The following is a 21,902-nucleotide window of genomic DNA, read 5'->3' on the forward strand; positions in this document are numbered from 1 at the left end:
CTTTTACTGTATCTCATGGTGTCATGATGTCCTGTGACTAAGGTCAATGGGAAACCACAGTGGCCCAATTCAGGCAACATGATAAATGGGTCAGATTCTTCTTGACAAGGGAAGGTTTGAGTATACCCTCAAAAAACCACGATGAGGTGCTTGCTGAGGGTGACAGAGTAGCAGAGAAGGGTACCTTGACCTTTTTCTGTCAAATTGGCATAGACACAGGATCTGAGCGATGCTCTTCCCCGATTGTTGGAATGGCTGTTCCATCTGTGAAGTGTAACTCTGGACCAGGTGATAGGCTAGAGTGAAGGACTCAAGGAAGAGGCCAGAAAGGGTAAGAACCCTCTTGGACAGGAGGAGTTGAGGGATTGAGGGTTGGCGAGAGGAGGAAAAAGGTGTAGAAGCATGTGCCATCAGGAAGGAAGGAGGGGGCACTGTTGATGGTGGGATCTGCCATCTCTGGTGGAGGAAGGAAGATAGAGGCCTGGCAGGGTCTGCATGGAAGACCCAGCTACATCAGAAGAGATGAGTTGTGCGGGCAATGAGGAGGATGGGGTGACTGGAGAGCAGAGTACCATGGAACAGGTTAGGCGGGCATAAGGCAGGCACAGAGCGGGAACAGCCTGCAGGAGAGCAGAGCATTCTGTTCACCCTTGCTCCAGTTCCTGCTACCTGAGAGCGGCAACCCTGAGTCTCTTTTACTTCTCTTAGCTTACTTCCTCTTTGTGAATAGAAATGACAATTATACATGGTGCACACGCTTGCTGCGGTGGTTGAGTGAGGGAAGTCCCATTATGCTACCACGCCTGGTGATGATTGCCAGTAAATTGCCCTGGAGTCTTTATTGGTGCGATTATGTAGGATTTGCTGAGAGCAGAGATGCTGCAATGGGGCTAAGGCGGCGCTAGCAGCTTGGCGGTGACAATGAAGCAGTGGTAAAGCCTGACCTGAAGGAGCGGTAGGCTTCCGGAAGCCCGATGGGGCGGAGCCTTGGCAGCACAAGGGCTGACTTGGAGTATGGCCAAAAGAAGGTGGGCTGGGAAGAGGATAGATGGTGTGAGAGGGAACCATGCTGCCTGATTTTGGGTTTCTCAAGAGAGTCTGCAGCCTGTAGCTGTGGACTGGGCAGGCGCGCGCTACTGCCGGTGGCCCTCTCGCCCCGCCACCCGCCCTGCTGGCCAGCCTGAGCCATGGGCGGCCTGGCTTTCCGGCTTCTGCTCCTGCCTTTCCTGGCACCTGTGGCCACCACAGCCGTCAATCCAGCCCTAAGGGCCCTCGCCAGCCTAAATTTGCAAATCTTCCCCACATTCCAACCTGAGGAGGCCAATAACTACTCAATTTATTACTTCGATCAGAAGGTAATAGGGGTTGGGAGCTCAAGGTCCCACAATCCAAGTACTGGATCGGCTGTTCTCCGAGGCCAGACACCAGAGCCCACCCTGAAACCCAGACTTCTTAATGCCTAGGACCTGTTCAGTCTTTCGCTCAAGGTTTACAGAAGCCCGGCATTCAAATTTCTCCTCCCATGACCACTTACTTAATACCGCCCCTCCCCCACCAACGGAAATGTATTCTTTCCCAGTTCTGGAGGACAGGCCCCTAATACTTTAGATTTTTGCTCATCTGTAGCTGGCTGGCCACCACTAACCCTGAGCCCGGCAAAGGACCTCAACCTGAACTCCCTTTACTTTCTCCAAATCAAATTGCTGGGTGCCAGCCCTGGCTCCTAGCTTACCATGCCAATCATCCTTTGCACTGTGGCATCCCCAAACATGAATTCTAATGCCTTTACCTTTGAGATAATGCAGAATATCAATCACATCTTGAGTGCCAGCCTGTCACCTTTGTATCATGTGCCATTTAGTAAGTGTTTGACAGGATCTGTTTCCTTCTGATGCTGAACACGGGCAGCCTGGGCTCAGAGTGGGGCTTGAAAGGTCTGAGCCCAGATCTGAGGTGGATGAGTTCAGGTCTCTGGCCTATAACCTGAGTTCAGAGTTTCATGAAAAGTTTTATGGATGCTTTGTGCTTGGCTTCAGGCATGGAATATTATCCCACAAGTCTGGATGGAAGAGGACCTCAGGTCCTACGAGAAGGAGTCCTAACAATTATCTGTTCCAACAGTCAGAATAGAGACAGGCGTGCATGTGCAAGATACTGGGATTAGAAAGAGTGCCATGTGGCAGCATGGCTCAGCGGTTAGGAGCACTGGCTGCTCTTCCAGAGGACCCAGGTTCAATTCCCAGCACCCACATGGCAGTTCACAACTGTCTATCACTCCTGTTCCAGGGGATTCGACACTCTCACCCAGACATACATGCAGGCAAAACACCAATGTACATAAAATATCTATAAAGTACAAATAAATAAATTAAAGAGAAAGAAAGAGTGCTCTTGAAGAGTCAGATCAAGAATCCACCCTGCTAACTCTGTAACCTTGTACAGCTTACAGTTAGCTACTGAGCATCATTTTTGATTTGATTTCCTCCATGTTGTGGTGGGTAATATTGGTTACATAAGAGCTGATGTGTTTCTAACCAGAGAGTTTTAGATAGCTTAAATAGGCATTTACCAATGAATGGTTACAGACCTGTGTTAAGTTTGAGCTGGAATGTGGGATGGAGGCATGCCATGGTTTTCTAGAATGATTTGTGGGAAATGATTTTTTAATCAAAAACTTTGGACTGATGAAGGAGAGGAAATATTTTAATTTTACTAATGGTACCAAGAAGTGGAAGTCCTTTCCGGGAGCAACTGCTTCAATCCTTTAGGCAGGCATAGTTCCTGCCTTTGTAAAACACTGGTGTGTTTTATACATCGCTGAGTAAATGAAGGACTCTTTGGGGGAACCAGCCCCAGGGGAAGACAGCGGGTAAGTGGTGAATGTTAGGAGACCCAGAACCCCCTTTCTCTCTGACCTCTTTTCATCAGGAACATTCTGCATTTATTCAGTTTATGGGCATGGGGTTGTCTGTTCAGCATCCTATTACTAAAGGTCAAACTGAGAGAAGATTGTTGGAACAGATAATCTCTAAAATCCCTTTGAGAATGATGAAAAGACACTATAAGAAGAGAATGAAAAGGTAGAATCTATATCTACTTATATTTCTTCATTATAAGTTTCCTTTGTCAGAAACTTCATTCTTTAGAAATATAATTTAATACTATATCAGTTTCCATTTTTGGTGGTTTGCAAAATCTGTTTATATATTATCACAGAGTAAATATTCTTAAACTAACTATAATTGAGGTTTATTACATTTTTAAAGAAAAACTTCTATACATATATTTACTGCATACTTATATAAGTTGTCTATTTCTGGTCTTTATATTTTTAAGTAGAACTGCTATGGGGTTGAAAATTAACTCTATGTAAATCTTTTAAATAGAGCACATGAAATACATTTATGTTATCTTTTTACCTATTCGGCCTGGTGTTTGGCTGTAGATCTCTGCATCTGCTTCCATCAGTTACTGGATGAAGGCTCTATGATGACAGTTAGGGTATTCACCAATCTGATTACTAGGGTAAACCAGTTCAGGCATCCTCTCCACTATTGCTAATAGTCTAATTTGGGGCTGTCTTCGTGGATTCCTGGGAATTTCCCTAGCACCAAGTTTCTCCCTAACCCCATAATGTCTCCCTCTATCAAGATATCTCTTTCATTGCTCTCCCACTCTGTCCCTCCCCCAGCTAGACCATCCTGTTCCCTCATGTTCTCATCCCCTACTCCCTTCCCTTTATTGCCCCCCACCCCCAGTTTACTCCTGGAGATCTCATCTATTTCACCTTCCCAAGGCAATCCACGCATCCCTCTTAGGGTCCTCTTTGTTAGCTAGCTTCTCTGGAGCTGTGGGTTGCAGTCTGGTTATCCTTTGCTTTACATCTAGTATCCACTTATGAGTGGGTACATACCATGTTTGTCTTTCCGAGTCTGAGTTACCTCACTCAGGATGATATTTTCTAGTTCCATCCATTTGCCTGCAAACCTCATGATGTCATTGTTTTTCTCTGCTGAGTAGTATTCCATTGTGTATATGTACCACATTTTCTTTATCCATTTTTCAGTTGAGGGGCATCTAGGTTGTTTCCAGGTTCTGGCTATTATAAATAATGCTGTTATGAACATAGTTGAGCAAGTGTCCTTGTGGTATGATTGAGCATTCCTTGGGTATATGCCCAAGAGTGGTATTGCTAGGTCTTGAGATAGATTGATTCCCAATTTTCTGAGAAGTAGCCATACTGATTTCCAAAGTGGCTGTACCAGTTTGCATTCCCAGTGGAGGAGTGTTCCTCTTTCTCCACATCCTCTCCAACATAAGCTGTCATCAGTGAGTTTGATCTTAGCCATTCTGACAGGTCTAAGATGGTATCTCAGGGTCGTTTTGATTTGCATAAGGATACTGAGCAATTCCTTAGATGTTTTTCAGCCATTTGAGATTCTTCTGTTGATAATTCTCTGTTTAGATCTGGCTACCACCATTTAATTGATATAAACAATTATCTATTTTTCTACTAATGTAACACTTTTCCAATTAAAAATGTAATTTCTTCTAGTACTTTTTATTAATTTTTTTTGATCTTTTGAGACCAGGCCTCATGTATTCCAGGCTGGCCTCAAACTTAACATGTAAGCTGAGGATGACCTCAAACTCCTGATCCTCTTGCTTCTACCTCCTGAGTGCTAGAATCATGAACATGTACTACCATGCCCAGCTTCTATTCTGGGTTATTTCTTTTTATTCAGTTTTCAAAATCTTCAAATGTTGACTTAGTAGGAATATTTGATTTCTTTCTTTCTTTTTTTTTTTTTTTTTTCTTCTACTTGAAGAAAGGGAATCAGGAGAGCTGAGAAAGGATGTGACAGGCTGTCTGGGCACATCAGTCCTCTACATTGTATGATATTTTGTTTGTGTTCTGACAAATAAAGCTTTCCTGGAGATCATAGGTCACAGCTAGCCACTAGTTAACCATAGAGGCCAGGCAGTGATGGCACATACCTTTAATTCCAGCATTTGGGAGGAGGAAGCAGGAAGATCAGGAGTTCAAGGCCACCCTGGGCTACATGAGATTGAACCAGTCTAAAAGAGAAACAGAGCCAAGAGGTGGAGGCTTGCACCTTTAATCCCAGCATTAGGGAGATGGAGACAACAATGTAAGGTGGGTGGAGACAGGATCTTGCCCCTTTTCAGTCTGAGGATTCGTTGAGACAGGATGCCCTATTTGGTCTGAGATTTCATAGAGGTAAGAACTCTAGTGGCTGGCTGCTCTGCTTCTCAGATCTTTCAGCTTTCACTCTGATATCTGACTCCGGGTTTTTATTGTTAAGACTCATTAAGATCATGCTTCACCTCTGGGTTCCTGTGATGTCAGTCACAAAGGGCTCCCAGCAGTGCCTGGCTTGTGATTACAATGTCTCACTCCTTGCTGCCTTCAGTTCCACTCCAAGTCCTCAGGCTAGAATGAGTCCTGACTTCACTGTTAGCAGGGGAGTTTCACAGGCAGGCTGAGGAGAGGTCTTTCTTCCAGTCATGCCTTAAAGATGGATCTGATGAGGCCTACTCAACTGGGGAGGGTTTTGGGAAGAATCAAAGGACACTGATTTATATGCTAATCTCATCCACACAAAAACAAAACACAATAATACCATCAGAGAAATATCCAAAATCGTGTTTGACCAAATATCTGCTTACCATAACTCATCTACACTGACAGATAAAATGAACAATCACACCTACCAAAATTGTCAGGTTTCCATGTGGTAACACTTGAAAGCATACACTATCCCTGGAATATGGAAGGAATTTAAAGGAACTTAACAGTGAAGACTCATTTCCCCCACTTCCTCAGTATCCTAAAACCACGCTCCACATAGTTATGCTTTTCATATTGACCTCACTCCGGACTGCAGTGATTAGGCCTCTTTTGTGAACTAGTGGGCAGTCATCTGCACCCAGCTATTCCTCTTAACTGCTGGTGAGCATTTCTGTTAGTCTGGGTCTTGTTCTAGTGTGGTCCTCATGGCCACTTGCCATGGACTGGCCCACCTGGGGTACCACGACTGTAGGAGACCCAGGGCTTGGGTAGTCAGGAAGGCAAGGATTCAGCGAATGACAGACAGACAACACACTCAGAAGTGGTTTGAATCTGCTGCAATTTTACTTTTGTAAATCAGTAGTTTATATACAGAAAAGAAAACTATCAAGTCATACAAGGAACAACAAGAGCTTCGCAATAATTCAATTATATCATCTTTTAAAAAACAGCAAGCACACAGTTATTAATCAGCGCTAGACATATCCCTTCACCCACAAGAACTTTATGACCCAAAGAGCAGTCTGTGGTTTCTAAACTTAGTACAGTCCCTAGACTTGTGTAGACTTCTTGTGGTTGCAGCTGTGTCCCTTATCTTATCCCAGCAGTTTTCTAGTTTATTATACATTTCTGCTTTTCTGGTTCTCATGGCCTACTTAGCCAATTTGGATGCTGCAGATCCTCCCTAAGTCTTTCTTCAGTTCTTCCACCACATATCTCTTCTAATATGAAACCTTTTTACCTGCTGGAATATGGACTCTTGTACTTTTTCGCCTGTAAGGGCTTCCCCTCCCTTTTTTGCTGTAGTCCTTAAGTTTCCCATGCTGAACTTCCTCAACAGAGGGGCCCACCATCTGCCTCCTATGAGATAATGTTTTCTACCATAAACCACTTTAGTTGGGATTCCTAAAGGATTCCTAGTGGGTGAGTGTTCATTCCCTAAATTACCTGAACTATTATACTTTCTTTATTTAGCGGCTTGGGGTCTAATAAATAGCTCATTCTGCTATATTTAATTAAGATCCATGTCCAGCTTCCCCTTTCCTCCATAGTTCACAACCCAAGCATTCATTAATTTTGGCTGTGCTTCATAGATTAATTAGAACATTATCAGAAAAGCAGTAATATGGAACCCGTAGCCCAGGGAGCTCATGATCTGTGAAGTACATCTTCTCTGAGAAGGAAGCATAACACAGGCACTCTGCCAGGGACCTCCAGGGAGCTTAGTTCCGTGGGACACGTATCTCCCATTCACTATTATAGACATAATTGTTCATGTCACCCGATGACACTGGAGTTGGTGTGGCAGTCACTCCTGCAGGCCTTCCACATCTCCTTCCTTAGTTGTGGGGTGAGCGCATCAGTGGGCTGGGGTATTTTGATATGTACAGTTTTCAGTTCTGCTTTCTGTTCCTGTTTGGGTTCCCTTTTCCAACTTTTGCCTTAGTGGCCCAATGTCCACAAAAATGCAGCTTGTAAGGAGCTGCTTAGTAGAGGATACTGATAATTACCCTTCTCCTTCTTTTCATTATTGATTTCTATTGATGACCTTTCTCTTAGGCCTGCAATTAAATTTACTCAAAGAGCCATAATTTATACAATAAGGAACACGTCCTAATGGTGTATTTTACATGTCAGCACTGATGACTGATCACTAGGTCAAAAGCCAAAAGAAAAGGCAGATCACATGCTAGGCTACATCATAGTTAATGTGTAAGAGGCTCTAATTTGCCACCAAGATACTACCTTATTAATGGAAGTCACTTCCAAAATAGCTGCATTTGGTTTTTAATTTGAATTGCAAGTTCATGATTTTACGGTGAACACTCAGAACTAACTGCTAAAGTTTTACATTATAATTTCTTACTCTTAAGTGACAAATTGGACACTAACAATCTGTGTGTGTTTATGCATATGTTTGCCAATTGTTTCAGACTTAGAAAGTTTATGCCAATGATACTTTACAAAATATGTTAGTATTCCATCAAGATTCTCCTTCCTATAGACTCTAGCTAAGCCTCTGCACATGTATATTACTGGTTTAGTTACTACAAGACCCCTTACTCATCACATAGTTACTTTTTTTTATCATGCATATGGGAAAACAAGCCCAAAACCACAAAGAAAGTAGTTCAAATTCAAATAGCTAATACAGGTTGGGGAGACAATTAGGATCAGGTTGGTATTCTAATTCTTTTCTCTTTCCACTATATCATAGAATACTTGTGGTCTTGAAAATAAAAAATTTAAAAGGCAATAGCATTAAGTTTTAGTTAAGTATCATAAGAACTGATCCCCAACCTCTTGTGTGTGTGTGTGTGTGTGTGTTTGAGCCATGATACAAGTGCCACTTTATGGAAATTTTCCAAAGGAGTCCACATATGATAAAAAAACATTTTATATTTGTCTACACTCAGTAAGTTTGGCCAGCTACACTGTGATTTAATAACCCAATTTAAACAAGGAACTACAAGCCAGACAATGACTCTGACTCATCAGGTAGGAAAGTAAGGAAGCACTTGTTATTCTTGGTCAATTTTTATTTCTAAGTAGTCTGGAGCAGGGTCACGCTGCAGACACTGTCCTTTTAAACACTCGGAAACCTCCGCCACTTCCTGACATTGATGGCTTCTTCCTCTAAAGGAGCAGCTCATAGGACACAAAATGGAAATTCAGGGTGACAGCTCTCTTGTCCTTGATGCTGATGGGCTTCCTTTCTTTCCCTTGAACAACGGACCTTAAATGATACCAAGCTGTGTAGATGGACAATAGAGACTAGGAGGATTTTTGTTTGACTGTTTATATGATCTAATGTCTAAAATGTGACTGCTCATTAAAAAGGAAGGAACTCATGTTTACTGAGTACTTTTCCGTGATTGTGTGTGCACATGAGTGAAAATGTGTGTGTGTGTGTGTGTAAGTGTAGTGTATATGTACAAAATTCAAGGTGCTCACATAGTTATTTGCCAACTGGTACGGAAGTCTTTCAATATTTTAAGATCTTAATGAAGAATTGTTTTGGTTCCCCCAAGTAGTGAGCACTTTAGAGTAGGATATTGCTTATGTTCCTTGATATTCCTCTAACATTGATGTCCTGATTAGTTTTTATTGTCAATTTGATGCAGCCTAGAGTGAACCTCAATTGAAGGAATGTCTACATCAGTTTGGTCTGTATCCATGTCTTTGAGGAATTGTCTTGATTGCTGACTGATGTGGAAACCTCTAGCCCACTGTGGGTGGTCCCCATCCATAGGCAGATAGTTCTGGGCTCTCTAAGAAAGCTTACTAAGCACAAATCTGGTTGTGAGCCAGGAAGCAGCATTCTTCCATAGTTTCTGTTTCAAGGTCTTATCTTCATGTTCCTGCCTTGATCTCTTGCCCCAATTCTTTCAACAATGGACTGTGACCTAGAAGTGTAGGATGAAAACTCTTTCCTCGGCTAATTGCTTTTGGGCATGGTGTTTATCGCAGCAACAGAAAAGGAAACCAGAACAGTAGATATCCAGAACAGGTTAAAATAATAACAAATATTAGTACTGTCACCTAACCCTCCTGGATAAGACTGCTGGTTTTTTGTTTGTTTGTTTTTGTTTTTGTTTTTGTTTTTCTTTACAGTTATTGGCACAAACTTCCAACTTACTCTGCTTTGGAAATGTTGGAATTATCTGATTCATCTTCACACACACACACACACACACACACACACACACCCAAATCCAATCATTTAGACCACGGTTACTTCATATTTTACATCTTCTCTTACATTTCCCAGATTTGCCACCGTTCACTATAACATTCCTGGTCAAATTATTCCAATGGCCTCTTCAGTCTCTCTGTTCTAGATTCAGCCCTAGGTTCAGCCCTGGCTTCTCTTGAGCTCACTTCCAGCCCAGGCCTCCTGGTCCCTACTTTGAAAGTCCCTTTAATGACGGGGATTTCTGTCAACTGACATGGAATGACAAAAGCTGTCTTGCCCCTCCCTCCCGTAGCGCTTACTGTCTGTAGCATCTAGTGTTCTGCTAATGGTGCTCTGGGGGACTGCCTCAACTGTAATGCTATCTTGGACTATGACTTCATACCAGGTTCTTTTTCTCCTAGCAGAATTATTACCCTCACAGCAGCAGAATTCCTCAAGCCGCTTAGATTTTTTTTTTTTGGTAGAAATAGTTTCAGATTCTTTAGCTTGTTTGCTCAGTCATATGTAGTTTTGTTTGAAATTAAAGTGTTGAAGTCCAGGTGGACATGGTGGTGCCGACCTGTAGTTAGAATACTGGGGTGGCTCAGGCAGCAGGATGGCAGGTTTGAAGGCAACCTGGGCTTCTTCATGAGTTCCAGGCCAGCGTGAACCTGAGATACATAGAGGCAGTATCACTGAAATGAGGGAGAGGGAGAGAGAGAAGGAGAGAGAGACAGAGAGATAGACAGAGACAGAGAATAGGAGAAAAAGTGCTACAATTCATTGGATTAACTTTATAACTCATGACTGGATAACAACCTCCATCTTACCAAACATCTGAGTTATACAGGCCTTACAAAGATGAGTGTTTTCCTCACATTAACCAGGAAAGGCCTAGAAGCAGGGTGAGTATAAAGTATCCGAAAGGACATATACAGCGTTGAGAGTCAGGAGGGAAAATTCCATGGTGGAAACAACTCCCTACTGAGGGAAGAAGAGTCCTGGCTATTTCTCAATGGTTTGCAGATTTCCCCTTGCTTACAAAATTACTCCCTGCAGAAGACTGTTTTTCATCAGGGCAAGTGGGGAAAAACCCCATACATTTACTTCTCCTCCAGCTTTCCTGGGGTCTTATTTATTCCCCATCGTGCTTTCCTGTTGTGTGCTTGTATAACTGTAGGGCCTGCTGAGGTTTTCTGATGAGCATGGTGTTTCTAAATGATACCTAGAGTGAAGCAATGGACTGCAGAGAAGGCTCAGTGGGGGAAACTCCTGCTTGCAAGCATGAGGACCTGAGTGAGCTCTGGTTCCAGCACTCACAGGAAAAGCTGGGCAGGACCTGGTGTAACCCTAGTGCTTGTAAGGGGAGTGGCAGAAACAGGAGGCTCTCTTACTGGCCTCTATCATAGCCACAGGTTCAGTGAGAGACCCTGTCTCAAGGGAATAAGAGCGAGAGATTGAGCAGGTCAATCAAAATACTCCTCTAGCCTTTACGTGGGCCCAATCGCATGCACTTGCATACACAGGTAGGAACATGACACATTGTCCCCATCCCCCAATGCCATACAAAGAATGACACAGGCTGCAACAAGCCAGACATCTCAAGTTTAGTTTTCGTCCATGTCGTGCATGTTGTGGGTGACTAGAAGCAACCATTCCAAAAGGATGAACTGTGAGGTCTGAGGCCATGCGAGGCAAACGTTACCACTTGCAGAGGGTAGTAATCATCTTCTTGTTGTGGGTTGCCAGAACTGTAGTTTTAAGGGGAGGAGAGGCCCTGGAATAAGTAGAAATGGCAGACCAATTATAGTCCCCATGTCAGTTCACTTCAGAATGTGCACTTTGTTTTCCATTGACTTATTATGTAAATGAAGTAAGCCTTTATGGTAAAGGTCTTCTTGTTTGTATTATTTAGGGCCATTCTTCCCTTGTGTGTGCTCCCTTATTAAAGGCTTCGATGCATCATTTCATTATTGGAACAAGAACAGAATTGTATCTGTGAAAAAAATCTATCATCAAAGTGCTTTTCAGGTTCTCCAGGGTTGCATGCCAAAAGTAAACAAAGACATACAGTTGTGATATATTTTTGTGTGTTTTATTAATACCACATTATGAACTTTCAGATAGCTACTGTCATCATCACAAATATTTCCTTACAACATGATAAACTTTGAGCCTTTGCTGTTGGCAGTGACTTCTAAGTACACTACTTGAGATTTTGCCATCCTGTAGGAAAGTTTCAGTGCTCCTTTATGGGTGGGGCAGCTCAGATTCAGAGATATGACAAAGCTCTCTGGAAGTTGTTAATAGCAAGAAATTGGCACCATCCGCATTTCAACAGGGGGCTTTTCTGCTACACTGAGCACTTTGCAATGTACAGGACTGAAACAGCGGCAGGGCGGTGTGGTGGACTCTGCTGAGAACTGTGACAGGATCAGAGAGGGAGCACTCCATTGCCTGGTGTGTCCTGCAAAGCTTTGTGGAGGGGAGAACACAGATGTAGCATGTTTCTGGCATGACTGAGGGAGGAAGGCATTCCAGCCAGGCAGTTTGTGTGCAGAAGCCCAGAGTGTTGGGGATGTGTTATTGTGGAAGTGTTCTGAAATAGGAAGTGAAAGGGGCAAATTGCAGAAGGTGAGAAGAGAAGAAGTGGGCAGGGTCCCAGATGGGCATCACCCAGTCCTTAGAGCTTGCTCTCATTTCTGCCTCTTAGCTGGCAGCTGGCAGACCATGTCTCCTTTTTTGCTGTTCTTACCCACATTCATCACCTGTGTTCCTTGTCCAAAACTAATTTTGTCGCCTTGTTATCACCTCTTCCAACCACGGCTTCTGTCCTGGCTAGTTTTATGTCAACTTGACACAAGTTAAAGTCATTTGAGAGGAAGGAACTTCAATTGAGAAAATGCCCCCATAAGATCTAGCTGTAGGCAGGCAAGCTTGTAGGGCATTTTCTTCATTAGTGATCGATGTGGGGAGGGTTCAGTCCATTGTGGGTGGGAACACCCTAGTTTTAAATATATATAAATTATATATTATATATTTTAATATATATTTATATTTAATATAAATTTAATATTTAATATATATTTTAAAGCCAGCTGAGGAAATCAGAAGGAGCAAGCCGGTAAGCACTCCATCATTGCCTCTGCACCAGCTCTTGCCTCCAGGTTCTTGTCAGGCTTGAGTTCCTGCCAGTGGCTTCCCTCAACGGGCTATGATTCAGGATATGTAAGCCAAGTAAATCCTTTCCTCCTAAAGTTGCTTTTCGTCATGAAGTTTCACCATAGCAGAAGTAACCATAGCTAAGACAGCTTCCTTGAGAAATCAAGAAGTGATAGTCAACCCTTGTTTCTAATATGGCTGGGCACACAAAGTAGGCACTCAAAAATGGGAGGATAAAAGACCTTGCTCTTGGGACAAAGTCAACTGGGAAAACGGATCAGTGTTAATTGCAGCCACTTATGTGTCTTATGCTAGTCTTCTACTTTTTCAAGGTTGAATTGCTTCTTTATTATCTCAGGTTCTGTTCACATAACCCAAAACTGACCTGCCTGTGAGGGAAACATCACGGAGACTCACTGGTGGTGCCGAGGCCAGCATTCAGCTGTGTAGCCTAAGCTCTGTTGTGATCATTCCTCTGGTATCATGCCATGCTTCCCCCCTGTCTTGATCCCCCTCCTCAACCTCTGGCTCTTATGATCTTTCTGACCCTCTTCCACAAAAGTCCTGGGGCCTTGGCAGTGGCATGATGTAGGTATTCCATTTGTGGTTGAACATGGACACTTGTTCTCCGCACTTTTGTACTTGTTCCTGTGTTAACCACTATCCGTTTCTCGAAGAAACCTCTCTGACCAGGCGTGGGAGCTGTACTAAACTATGGGTATAGAGAGTCAAATTTATAGGGCTAATTTATGATGTTAATTTAGCGGAATAACAGTAGGAGGTTAATTCCTGGGGACTGTGAGCTCCCAACTATGGGTTCTTGTTCAGGTTTGTGGCACCAGGTATGTGTTTTCTTCTGTGGAATAGGCCTTACATCCAACCAGAAAGCAGTTGGTTGCCTTTATAACATTCATGCCACTGCTGCATCCTAGAGCATATCTTGAACATGTTGGTCATTATTGTAGTTCCCAGGGTTCACAATTGGGTAAGACTGCTGATGACTTTTCTTCTCCAGTAAGCATACCTGGCACCTTCCTGCACTGTGAAGACTAGCCAGTAGGAAGGGAGCTTCCCAGTCAATACCAACTTGGTTTTTCAATGTCCTGTGGCCAAACTGTGTGGCGTTTTCAGAAATATGGTCTTACTATCAAGTTCTGGTGCATAACCAAGATCAGTGTCAATGCCCTGTATTGTTTAGGGTATGTGTGTCTGTTTTAGTTAAGGTTTCTATCACTATGTAAAACATCATGACCAAAAACAACTTGGGTAGGAAGGCGTTTATTTCAGCTTTTACTTCCAGGTAACAGTCCATCACCGAGGGAAGTCAAGACAGGAACTCAAGCAGGGATGGAGGAATGTGGAATATGGAGGAATAAGGAGGCAGGAGCTGATGCCGAGTCCATGGGGGAGTGCTGTTTATTGGCCTGTTCCTCATAATTTGTCCAGCCTGCTTTCTCATGCTGTGTAGAACCATCTGCCTATGGATGGTGCCACCCATAATGGGTGGGACCCTTCCACTTCAATCATTAATCAAGAAAATGCCCTACAGACTTACCTACAGCCCAATCTTATGGAGACATTTTCTCCATTAAGATTCCCTCTTCCCAGATACGTCTAAGTTTGTCAGATTGACAAAAGTCAAGCAGTATAGGATTTCTAGGACATCCCCGGCCAACAACTCAAGGGGAAGTATTGAACTTTTTGTTTGTAAGCCTGTGGCTTCTGGGAGGAATATTATCCACTCTGTAGGGAAAGTCCAATTAAACACTCCTCCTCCCATCTTACACACACACACACACACACACACACACACACACACACACACACACACACAATTATAAAATAGGTCTCCATATGGCTTTTTCAGTTAACTTAAGTGTTAATTGTCTACCTACATCCTTCTTTGCCCCATGTTTCCATCCTTTTCCCCACCTAAACTTCACTCCCCAATGTTCTTTCTCCCCTTTGTATCATCTGTGTTCTACTATCCCTGCTCCCTTAAGGTCTTTCTTCCCTCTCTCTTCATGATTCATTCTTTACTAGATCACTGTTTTCCAGAGGTGCTCCAAATTAAACACACAAATCTAAAGATTCAACACCAAGATCCACATATGAGTGAGAACATGTGGAGTTTGCCTTTCTGGGTCTGTGTTACCTCACTGGGTATAGTATTTTCCAGCTCTATTTATTTACCTGAAAATTTCATTTTTCTTTATAGGTGAATACAATCCTGTTTTCTAGGTACCACATTTTCATCATCCATTCATCAGATGATGGACATCTAGGCTGGTTCCATGCCCTAGATACTGTGGATAGAGCAGATATAAACATAGATGAACATGTTGCCTCTGTTATAAGAAATAGAGTCCTTTGGATATATGCTCAGGAGTGGTGTAGCTGGGTCATGTGGTAGATTTGTTTCTAGTTATTTTAGGAACTTCCACACTGATTACTACATTGGCTGCACCAGTTTGTACTCCCTCCAACTATACACAAGAGACCCAAAAGTTCCACTAGGAAATTCCTAGAGCTGGTAAATACTTTCTGCAAAGTGGCAGGATAAAAAAGTCAGTAGCCTTCCTCTATACTAAAGACAATCAGACAGGAAAAACACAAATAACAAACAAAACCAGAGAGACAATCCCATTCAAAATAGCCTAAAAAAATACCTAGAAATACTTAGTCAAGGAACTTATCAAAACTTATATAATGAAAAAATTTAAATGCTGAATAAAGAAATTAAAGAAGACCCCACAAGCTGTAGAGACCTCTCCTGCACATGGATTGGTAGGATTGTCAAACTGGCTATCCTACCAAAAGCAATCTATAGATTCAATGTAATCTCCATCAAAATTTCAATATAATTCTTCCTGGAAATTGAAGAAACAATCTTAGAATTCATGTGGAAGCAGGAAAAGACCAAAATCCTCAGGTTTTAAACTTAAATAGGGTTCCTGTGTTTTAGATTTGATAGTAGTTTCACTGATAGAAGATGTGTGTATGTCAGTAATCATAGTGCAAGCCTACAGGCAAACAGCTCTGAAATGGAGCAAAGCTTGACATGGGAGCAGAAAGAATGAACAAATGCTTCACACAGAAAGTGACACTGAATAGTCATACCAACGGACAGCCTTTGGTATGAACAGTCGGATTTTCTTTGGCTTCCTTTGATAAAGATCTATTTGCCTGCAGCCATTCTGTAACTATCCGTCAGAATGGAACACGGACAGTGGTAATTCGCTGAGTTGGTTTCTTTGTTGCCTGTGTTCTGTCACTCTACCCTAAGTCCTGCTAAGGCAGTGACCACATGTATGTATCTTGTTCATTGTTGCACCTTTACTACTGGCCCCACAGTGGCCACTCAAGAAACATGTGTCCAGTGAATTCACATGACCACTGACTGTCATTTCTGTGTGTACATCCTATTAGCTCCAGGCAGTTGTTATCCAAGATGTCCATGTGGTCCCAAAAGCACCTGAAAACAATCTCAGGAAGCCACTTGGCTGCATTTTTAAACTTGCTGTTATTATTCTGAGCTTTTTGGTTTTAGCTGAGGATGTCCTTTCCCTTACTAAAGTGCTTACGTACAGTGCTCCAAACAATGCATGGTCTGTAGCTTTTCAGATCATGATAAGGAATCCCTGGGGACCATTTTACAGTGAATCAGTATGGAAAATTTGATGTTGGAGTTCCCAAGAGGACAGCTTAGGCCTTTCTTCAGTTGCTTCCTTTTTGAGTTTCTAGTCATGTGGGGACTCTGTAAAGTTTGCTTTCTACAGGGGGTCTTAAAATTGTTCTTCAATGATAAAACCAATATGTGGTTTTGTATTTAAAAAATATTTATGTGCATACGTGTGTGCTTGTGTGAGAAGGAACACATTCATGGAGGTCAGAGGGCAACACGTGCATGCAGGAGCCCACAGAGGCCAGAAAGAGGTATTGGCACCCTTGGAACTGGAGTTACAGGAGGTTGTGAGCTGCCATACGGGTTCTGGGAACAGAACCAGGGTTCTCTGCAAGAGCACTAAGTGCTCTTAACTACTGAGCCATCTCTTTAGCACCAAATCAATGTGTTTTAAAGCAGCTTCTGAGACAACTGTAGGTTTTCTATTTCAGTGGTTCTCAAATGGTGTTTTACAAAAATTCCTCTTTGGGTAAGGAAGGCTTGCATTTTAACTTTAGGATGTAGTATCGTTGGCTTGTATTTACTACTCTGTAAAAACAGTTTTAAAGTAGCATGCATGCCATCAACTGTCTTGTGGCATCTTCACACCTGTGTCATCTCACTTTTCTTATTCATCACCTGCCCACTGCCCTCCCCTGCTTCGTTGTGCTCTTTTTCTGTTTTACATCCTCTTCCCACGTAGTCGTTCTGCTTTCATTTCACATATATTTCCATATCCCATTATCCTCTCTTTTAATTCTCCCCACCCTTAAGATATATTTTACCCCCTTTTATGGTCTCTTTTCTACTTTCATATCACATACACAAACACAGACATATACTTGCTATAAATACACACACATGTAAATGCACATACATATATAAATAAGCACACATATATACATTGAAGTATATATTCCACATTAGATAAAATGTGTGATATTTGGTATTTATCTGACTCTAATTTATTTCATTTAACATTAGTGATTTCCAGTTCCATTTATTTTCTTGCAAATGTCATGATTTTGTTCTATAAAATTCTATTCTGGGCACTGAAGAGATGGCTCAGTGGTTAAGAGCACTTGACATTCTTGCCGAGGATCAGAGTTCAGTTGTCAGCACTGGCGTTAGGTGGCTCATAACTGTCTGTAACTCCAGCTCCAGGAGGTCCAATGTCCTCTTTCTGGCCTCTGTAGACACACACACACACACACACACACACACACACACACACACACACACCCCACATAAATAAAATTAAATACACCTTTCTAAAAATTCTATTCTGTAGAATACATTTCCTCTCCACTAGCTTGTTCATGGATATTTATCTATGAGGGTTCCATTTATTAGCTATGGTAACTAGTATAACAATAGAAACTAATGTGTAAGTATTTCTGTCAAATGTTGATTTAGAGTCTGTTAGGTATATGTCTAGGGGTGGTACAGATGGGTCATATGATAGTTCTATTCTGGGTTTTTGAGGGAACTCCATACTGATTTCCATATTTATATTCCTGTTATTTCTTCTGCTTACTCATTTCTCAAGATTTCCACAATGGTTGCACCAGTTTATAATGTCCCCAGCACTGTGCTGGGTTCCACCTTCCCACATATTTGCCAGCATTTGCCTTTTTGATGGTAGCCATTGTGACTGGGATGAGATAGAGTTTCATTTTCCGGCTGGCTATGATGTTGGAGACATACTCAAACACTTACTCAAACACACGCCTTTTGTGTTTCTTCTCTTGAGACCTGGCTCATTTGCTAATTGGATTTCGGTGTTTTGGTTTTGGTGTTTAATTTTTGCAGTTATTTATATATTCCAGATATCAACCAGTGCTTCGCTATACAGTTGGCAAATATTTCTCCTCATTATGTAGGCTATCTTTTCATTGGTGATTTTTTTCTTTTGCTGCACAGGTTTTTAATGTAATGCAATCCAATTTGCCAGTTTTGGGGATTATTTCCCATGGTGCTGGAGTCTGTTTCTGAATTTCTTGCCTACTCTTGCATGTTGAAATGTTTCCCTCTGGTGATTTCAAAGTCTCAGGCTTTACATTAAGATCTTTTATTCATTTTGATTGATTTTTGTGCAGAGTCAGCAATGGGGGTCTAGTTTTAGCTCTTAACATATAGGTGTCTAGTTTTTCCAGTAGCCATTGTTGAACAGGGTCTCCTTTTCCTAATGCATGTTTTTATAGTCTTTGTAAGACATCACTTGTAGCTGTGTGGGTTAATTTCTGGGGTCTTCTTTTATAGTTCATTCATCTATGTGCCAGTACCATGTAGTTTTTAGTGTGGCTGCAGTGAAATTTGCGATCAGGTATTGTGAAAACTTCAGCATTGCTCTTTGCATTTGGGTTGGCTAGCCAGGGTGTTTTGTGCTTCCATATGAATTTTAGGATTCCATTTTTTTTCTAGTTCTGTGAAGAATGTAATTGGAATTTTGGTGGGAATTTCATTGGATCAGTATATCACTTTGTGTAACGTAGCTATTTCACAATATTCTATCAGTTCATGAGCAGTGCGATGTCTTTGCATCTTTTGGTGTTTTCTTCAGTTTCTGTTTGTTTTGCATTTAAATTTTTCGTGTGTGTGTGTGTGTGTGTGTGTGTGTGTGTGTGTGTGTGCTCACTCTCATTCTTGGAGATCAGATGACAGCTTTTGAGGAGCCTTCCACTGTGTGGGGCTGGGAAATTTAAATCAGATAATCTGTCTCAGTGGCATGTGCCTTTCCTTCTGATCCATCTCAGGTTCTCATCTTCCAGTTCTTTCAGCATTCTAAGCTTTTCAGTGTTGAGTTCTCCCCCCTCCTTGGTTAGGTTTATTCCTGGATATTTTATTTCATACTTTTAGAAGTCATTATAAAGGACCCCCTTCCCTATTTTAGTTTCTTTTTGGCAAATTTGCTCCTGTTACAGAAAAAGGCAGCTGATTTTTGCTTGCTGATTTCATAGCCTCCTACTTTGCTGAAAGTATTTGTCATACTGAAGAGTTTTCTGGTTGAATCTTTAGGTATCTATCTATCTATCTATCTATCTATCTATCTATCTATCTATCTATCTATCAATTATGCCATCTGCAAGTAGAGATCATTTGATTTATTTTCTTTTCTTATTATGTCCATGTTATTTCTTGGGTTAAGACTTAGCATTATATCGAACAGGGGAGAGTGGGGGACTCTTGTTGAATTCTTGGTTTCAAAGCAAGTGTTCCCCAGTTTTCTCCATGTAATATAATGCTGGCTATAGGTTTGTTGTATATAGCTTTTAACATGCTGTGGTATGTTCTCAAAGGTTTGATAGAGTTTGGGGAGGGAATCCATTATATTCTGGGCTCTTCTCTGTGGAAGACTTTTGTTATTGACTTTTCAGTTTTATTGCTTGTTATGGGTCTGTTGGGTTGTTTATATTCCTGATTTCATTTTGGTAGGTCTTTCTGGCTAACTTTACTCATTTCTTATGGATTTTAGAGTTTTCTTTAAAAATAATTTTTTTTTTGAGACAGGGTTTCTCTGTGTAACTTTGTGCCTTTCCTGGAACTCACTCTGTAGCCCAGGCTGGCCTCAAACTCACAGAGATCCGAACTCACAGGGATCTGCCTGACTCTGCCTCCCGAGTGCTGGGATTAAAGGTGTGCGGCACCACCACCCGGCCCATAACATCATTTTTTAAGTTTGAATATTATTAATTTGGGTATTTTGCCTTTCATTTTGGTTAGTTTGTTCAGGGTTTGTTGGGTTTTATTCAAGTAGCTGCTGGAGTCCAGCTCAAGTGGGTCAGAGAAACTGGAGAGGGGATGTAGAGTTGGTGACTGAACACACAAGGGACTTATCTGAGGGAGCAAAACTTATTCCTTGTCTTTATTTTCCTCTTATCCTTCTTATACTACCTCAGCAGAAATTTCTACCCAAGAAAAGATCACATCACAACCACAAGTTGTGTATTTTCCAAAAGCAAATTAAAATCTTTACACAAGAAGGAATCACGTTATGATCACAAGTCACATATTTTTCTTAGAAGCCCACTTGTAATTAAACATTTTCCTTTGTATTATTTCTCCAACAATAACATCTTTACCCCAAAGCAGTGATTCTTTTATTATTGATTAACAAGGCTTTAAGCAAGCCAAGTGTATTTCAGCCAGTTCCTTTATACCGGCAGGCCGCAGTTTGTGGTTACAGTGTAGCAAATTCTTATCTACATTCTACTCCACAAAACCTTACTCAAGTACTCTAGCTAACCATCTATTTTTTTCCCTTTTCACACAATAGGGTCATTTCATTTCCTTTCACAACTTTGTTTTTTTTAGAGTGCACACTGAAACCTGTGATTAATTCTGTAAACTATATGACCAAGGAACTTAGACCTAACCTTGAGTGTAGGGACATACTTGCCTTCCTTGGTCATCAGCCTGTTTTTCCACTGGCAGAATTCCTGAGTCTATGATGTGTGAAACTTCCTTGTTTTCATTTTTTCAACCTCAGCAAGTCTCATATCTAGTAAAATGGAGGGCGTCTTCTAATCTTATTTCTTTTCTGTATCTCTCCTTGGAGCGATTGGCAGAGCAACCTAAACCATTAACCATTTCCCTAATCATCTTCACTACGAGCCCTCACCCCCTGTGTCTTTTAGGCCGACTCAGGAAGTTCAACTAAATCCTTGATGCAACTTCGCATCCTTGCTCTTGTAAAAATCATCTTTATTATGATGTGCAAGTAAATTGCCCAGTGAGGATGGGATTTTTCCGTGAAGCAATCACCCTATACCAGATATAGTGGGGTTCTGACAATCACACCATACCAAATACAGTTAGGAGCCTGATAAGAGCAAGCAGGAGAAGGCCCAGCAGAAGCAAGGGGCCTTCTGGAGGGATCCCCTGCCCCTGACCCCTGGGGCTTTGCCTCTCCTGGCCACACTCATCCTAGCCGTGCTAATATACTCCATAAGCTCCGTTGTGACTGCAGCTCCTCTGACATGACCTCTGCCAAGTAGCCAACTTGTTGTTTAATTAATTCTATACTTTACCCCCCCACCCCGACTGCATTACTTTCAGACCTGATCTTTAATGTCTTGCTGCACATTGATTTTGCATTTGGCTTGTTCTTGTTCTCCTAAGACCTTGAGATACATCATCAGGTGAGGACTTATAGCTGTAAAAGTTCCCCCACAGAACTGTTAGGTGTACCCCAGACATTCTGAGAAGTTGTGCTTCCGATCTTCAGTTGATTATAGGGATTTTTAATTTGCTCCTGATGTCTTTATTGGACCGCTTTGAGAGTGTGTTGTTTCCAGGTATGATGACACATGCTTATAAAATCCCTGCACTTGAGAGACAGAGAGAGGAAGATCAGCAATTCAAGGCCATTCTCAGCTGCATAGCCAGTGGAAAACCAACCTCCATGATCTGAGATGCTACCTTTTAAAAGTGTTTTGTTCAGTCTTCAAGTACTTGTGTGCTGGTTTATCTGGCTGTCGGTTTCCAGTTTTGTCCCACTATTATTATCTGATAGGATAGAAGAATTTATTTTAGTTCATTTTATAATGGTTGTTTTGTGTTTTTGAGACAAGATTTCTCTGTGTAGC

The 21,902-nt window shown here is 41.8% G+C and overlaps 1 protein-coding gene across 1 annotated transcript in view; it reads left to right on the forward strand.

Annotated features, from left to right (window-relative positions):
• The first annotated feature begins 962 nt into the window (after positions 1-962).
• LOC102919840 (lysosomal Pro-X carboxypeptidase-like) overlaps positions 963-21,902 on the forward strand; it is a 62,469-nt gene continuing 41,529 nt past the window's right edge. Inside the window, exon 1 of the mRNA XM_076547323.1 lies at positions 963-1,355. Coding sequence (XP_076403438.1) covers positions 1,188-1,355 — 168 coding nt within the window. The 5' untranslated portion in view covers positions 963-1,187. The remainder of the gene's footprint in view (positions 1,356-21,902) is intronic.

Source organism: Peromyscus maniculatus, chromosome 1 (assembly GCF_049852395.1).
Source record: "Peromyscus maniculatus bairdii isolate BWxNUB_F1_BW_parent chromosome 1, HU_Pman_BW_mat_3.1, whole genome shotgun sequence".
Classification (NCBI taxonomy): Eukaryota; Metazoa; Chordata; class Mammalia; order Rodentia; family Cricetidae; genus Peromyscus; species Peromyscus maniculatus.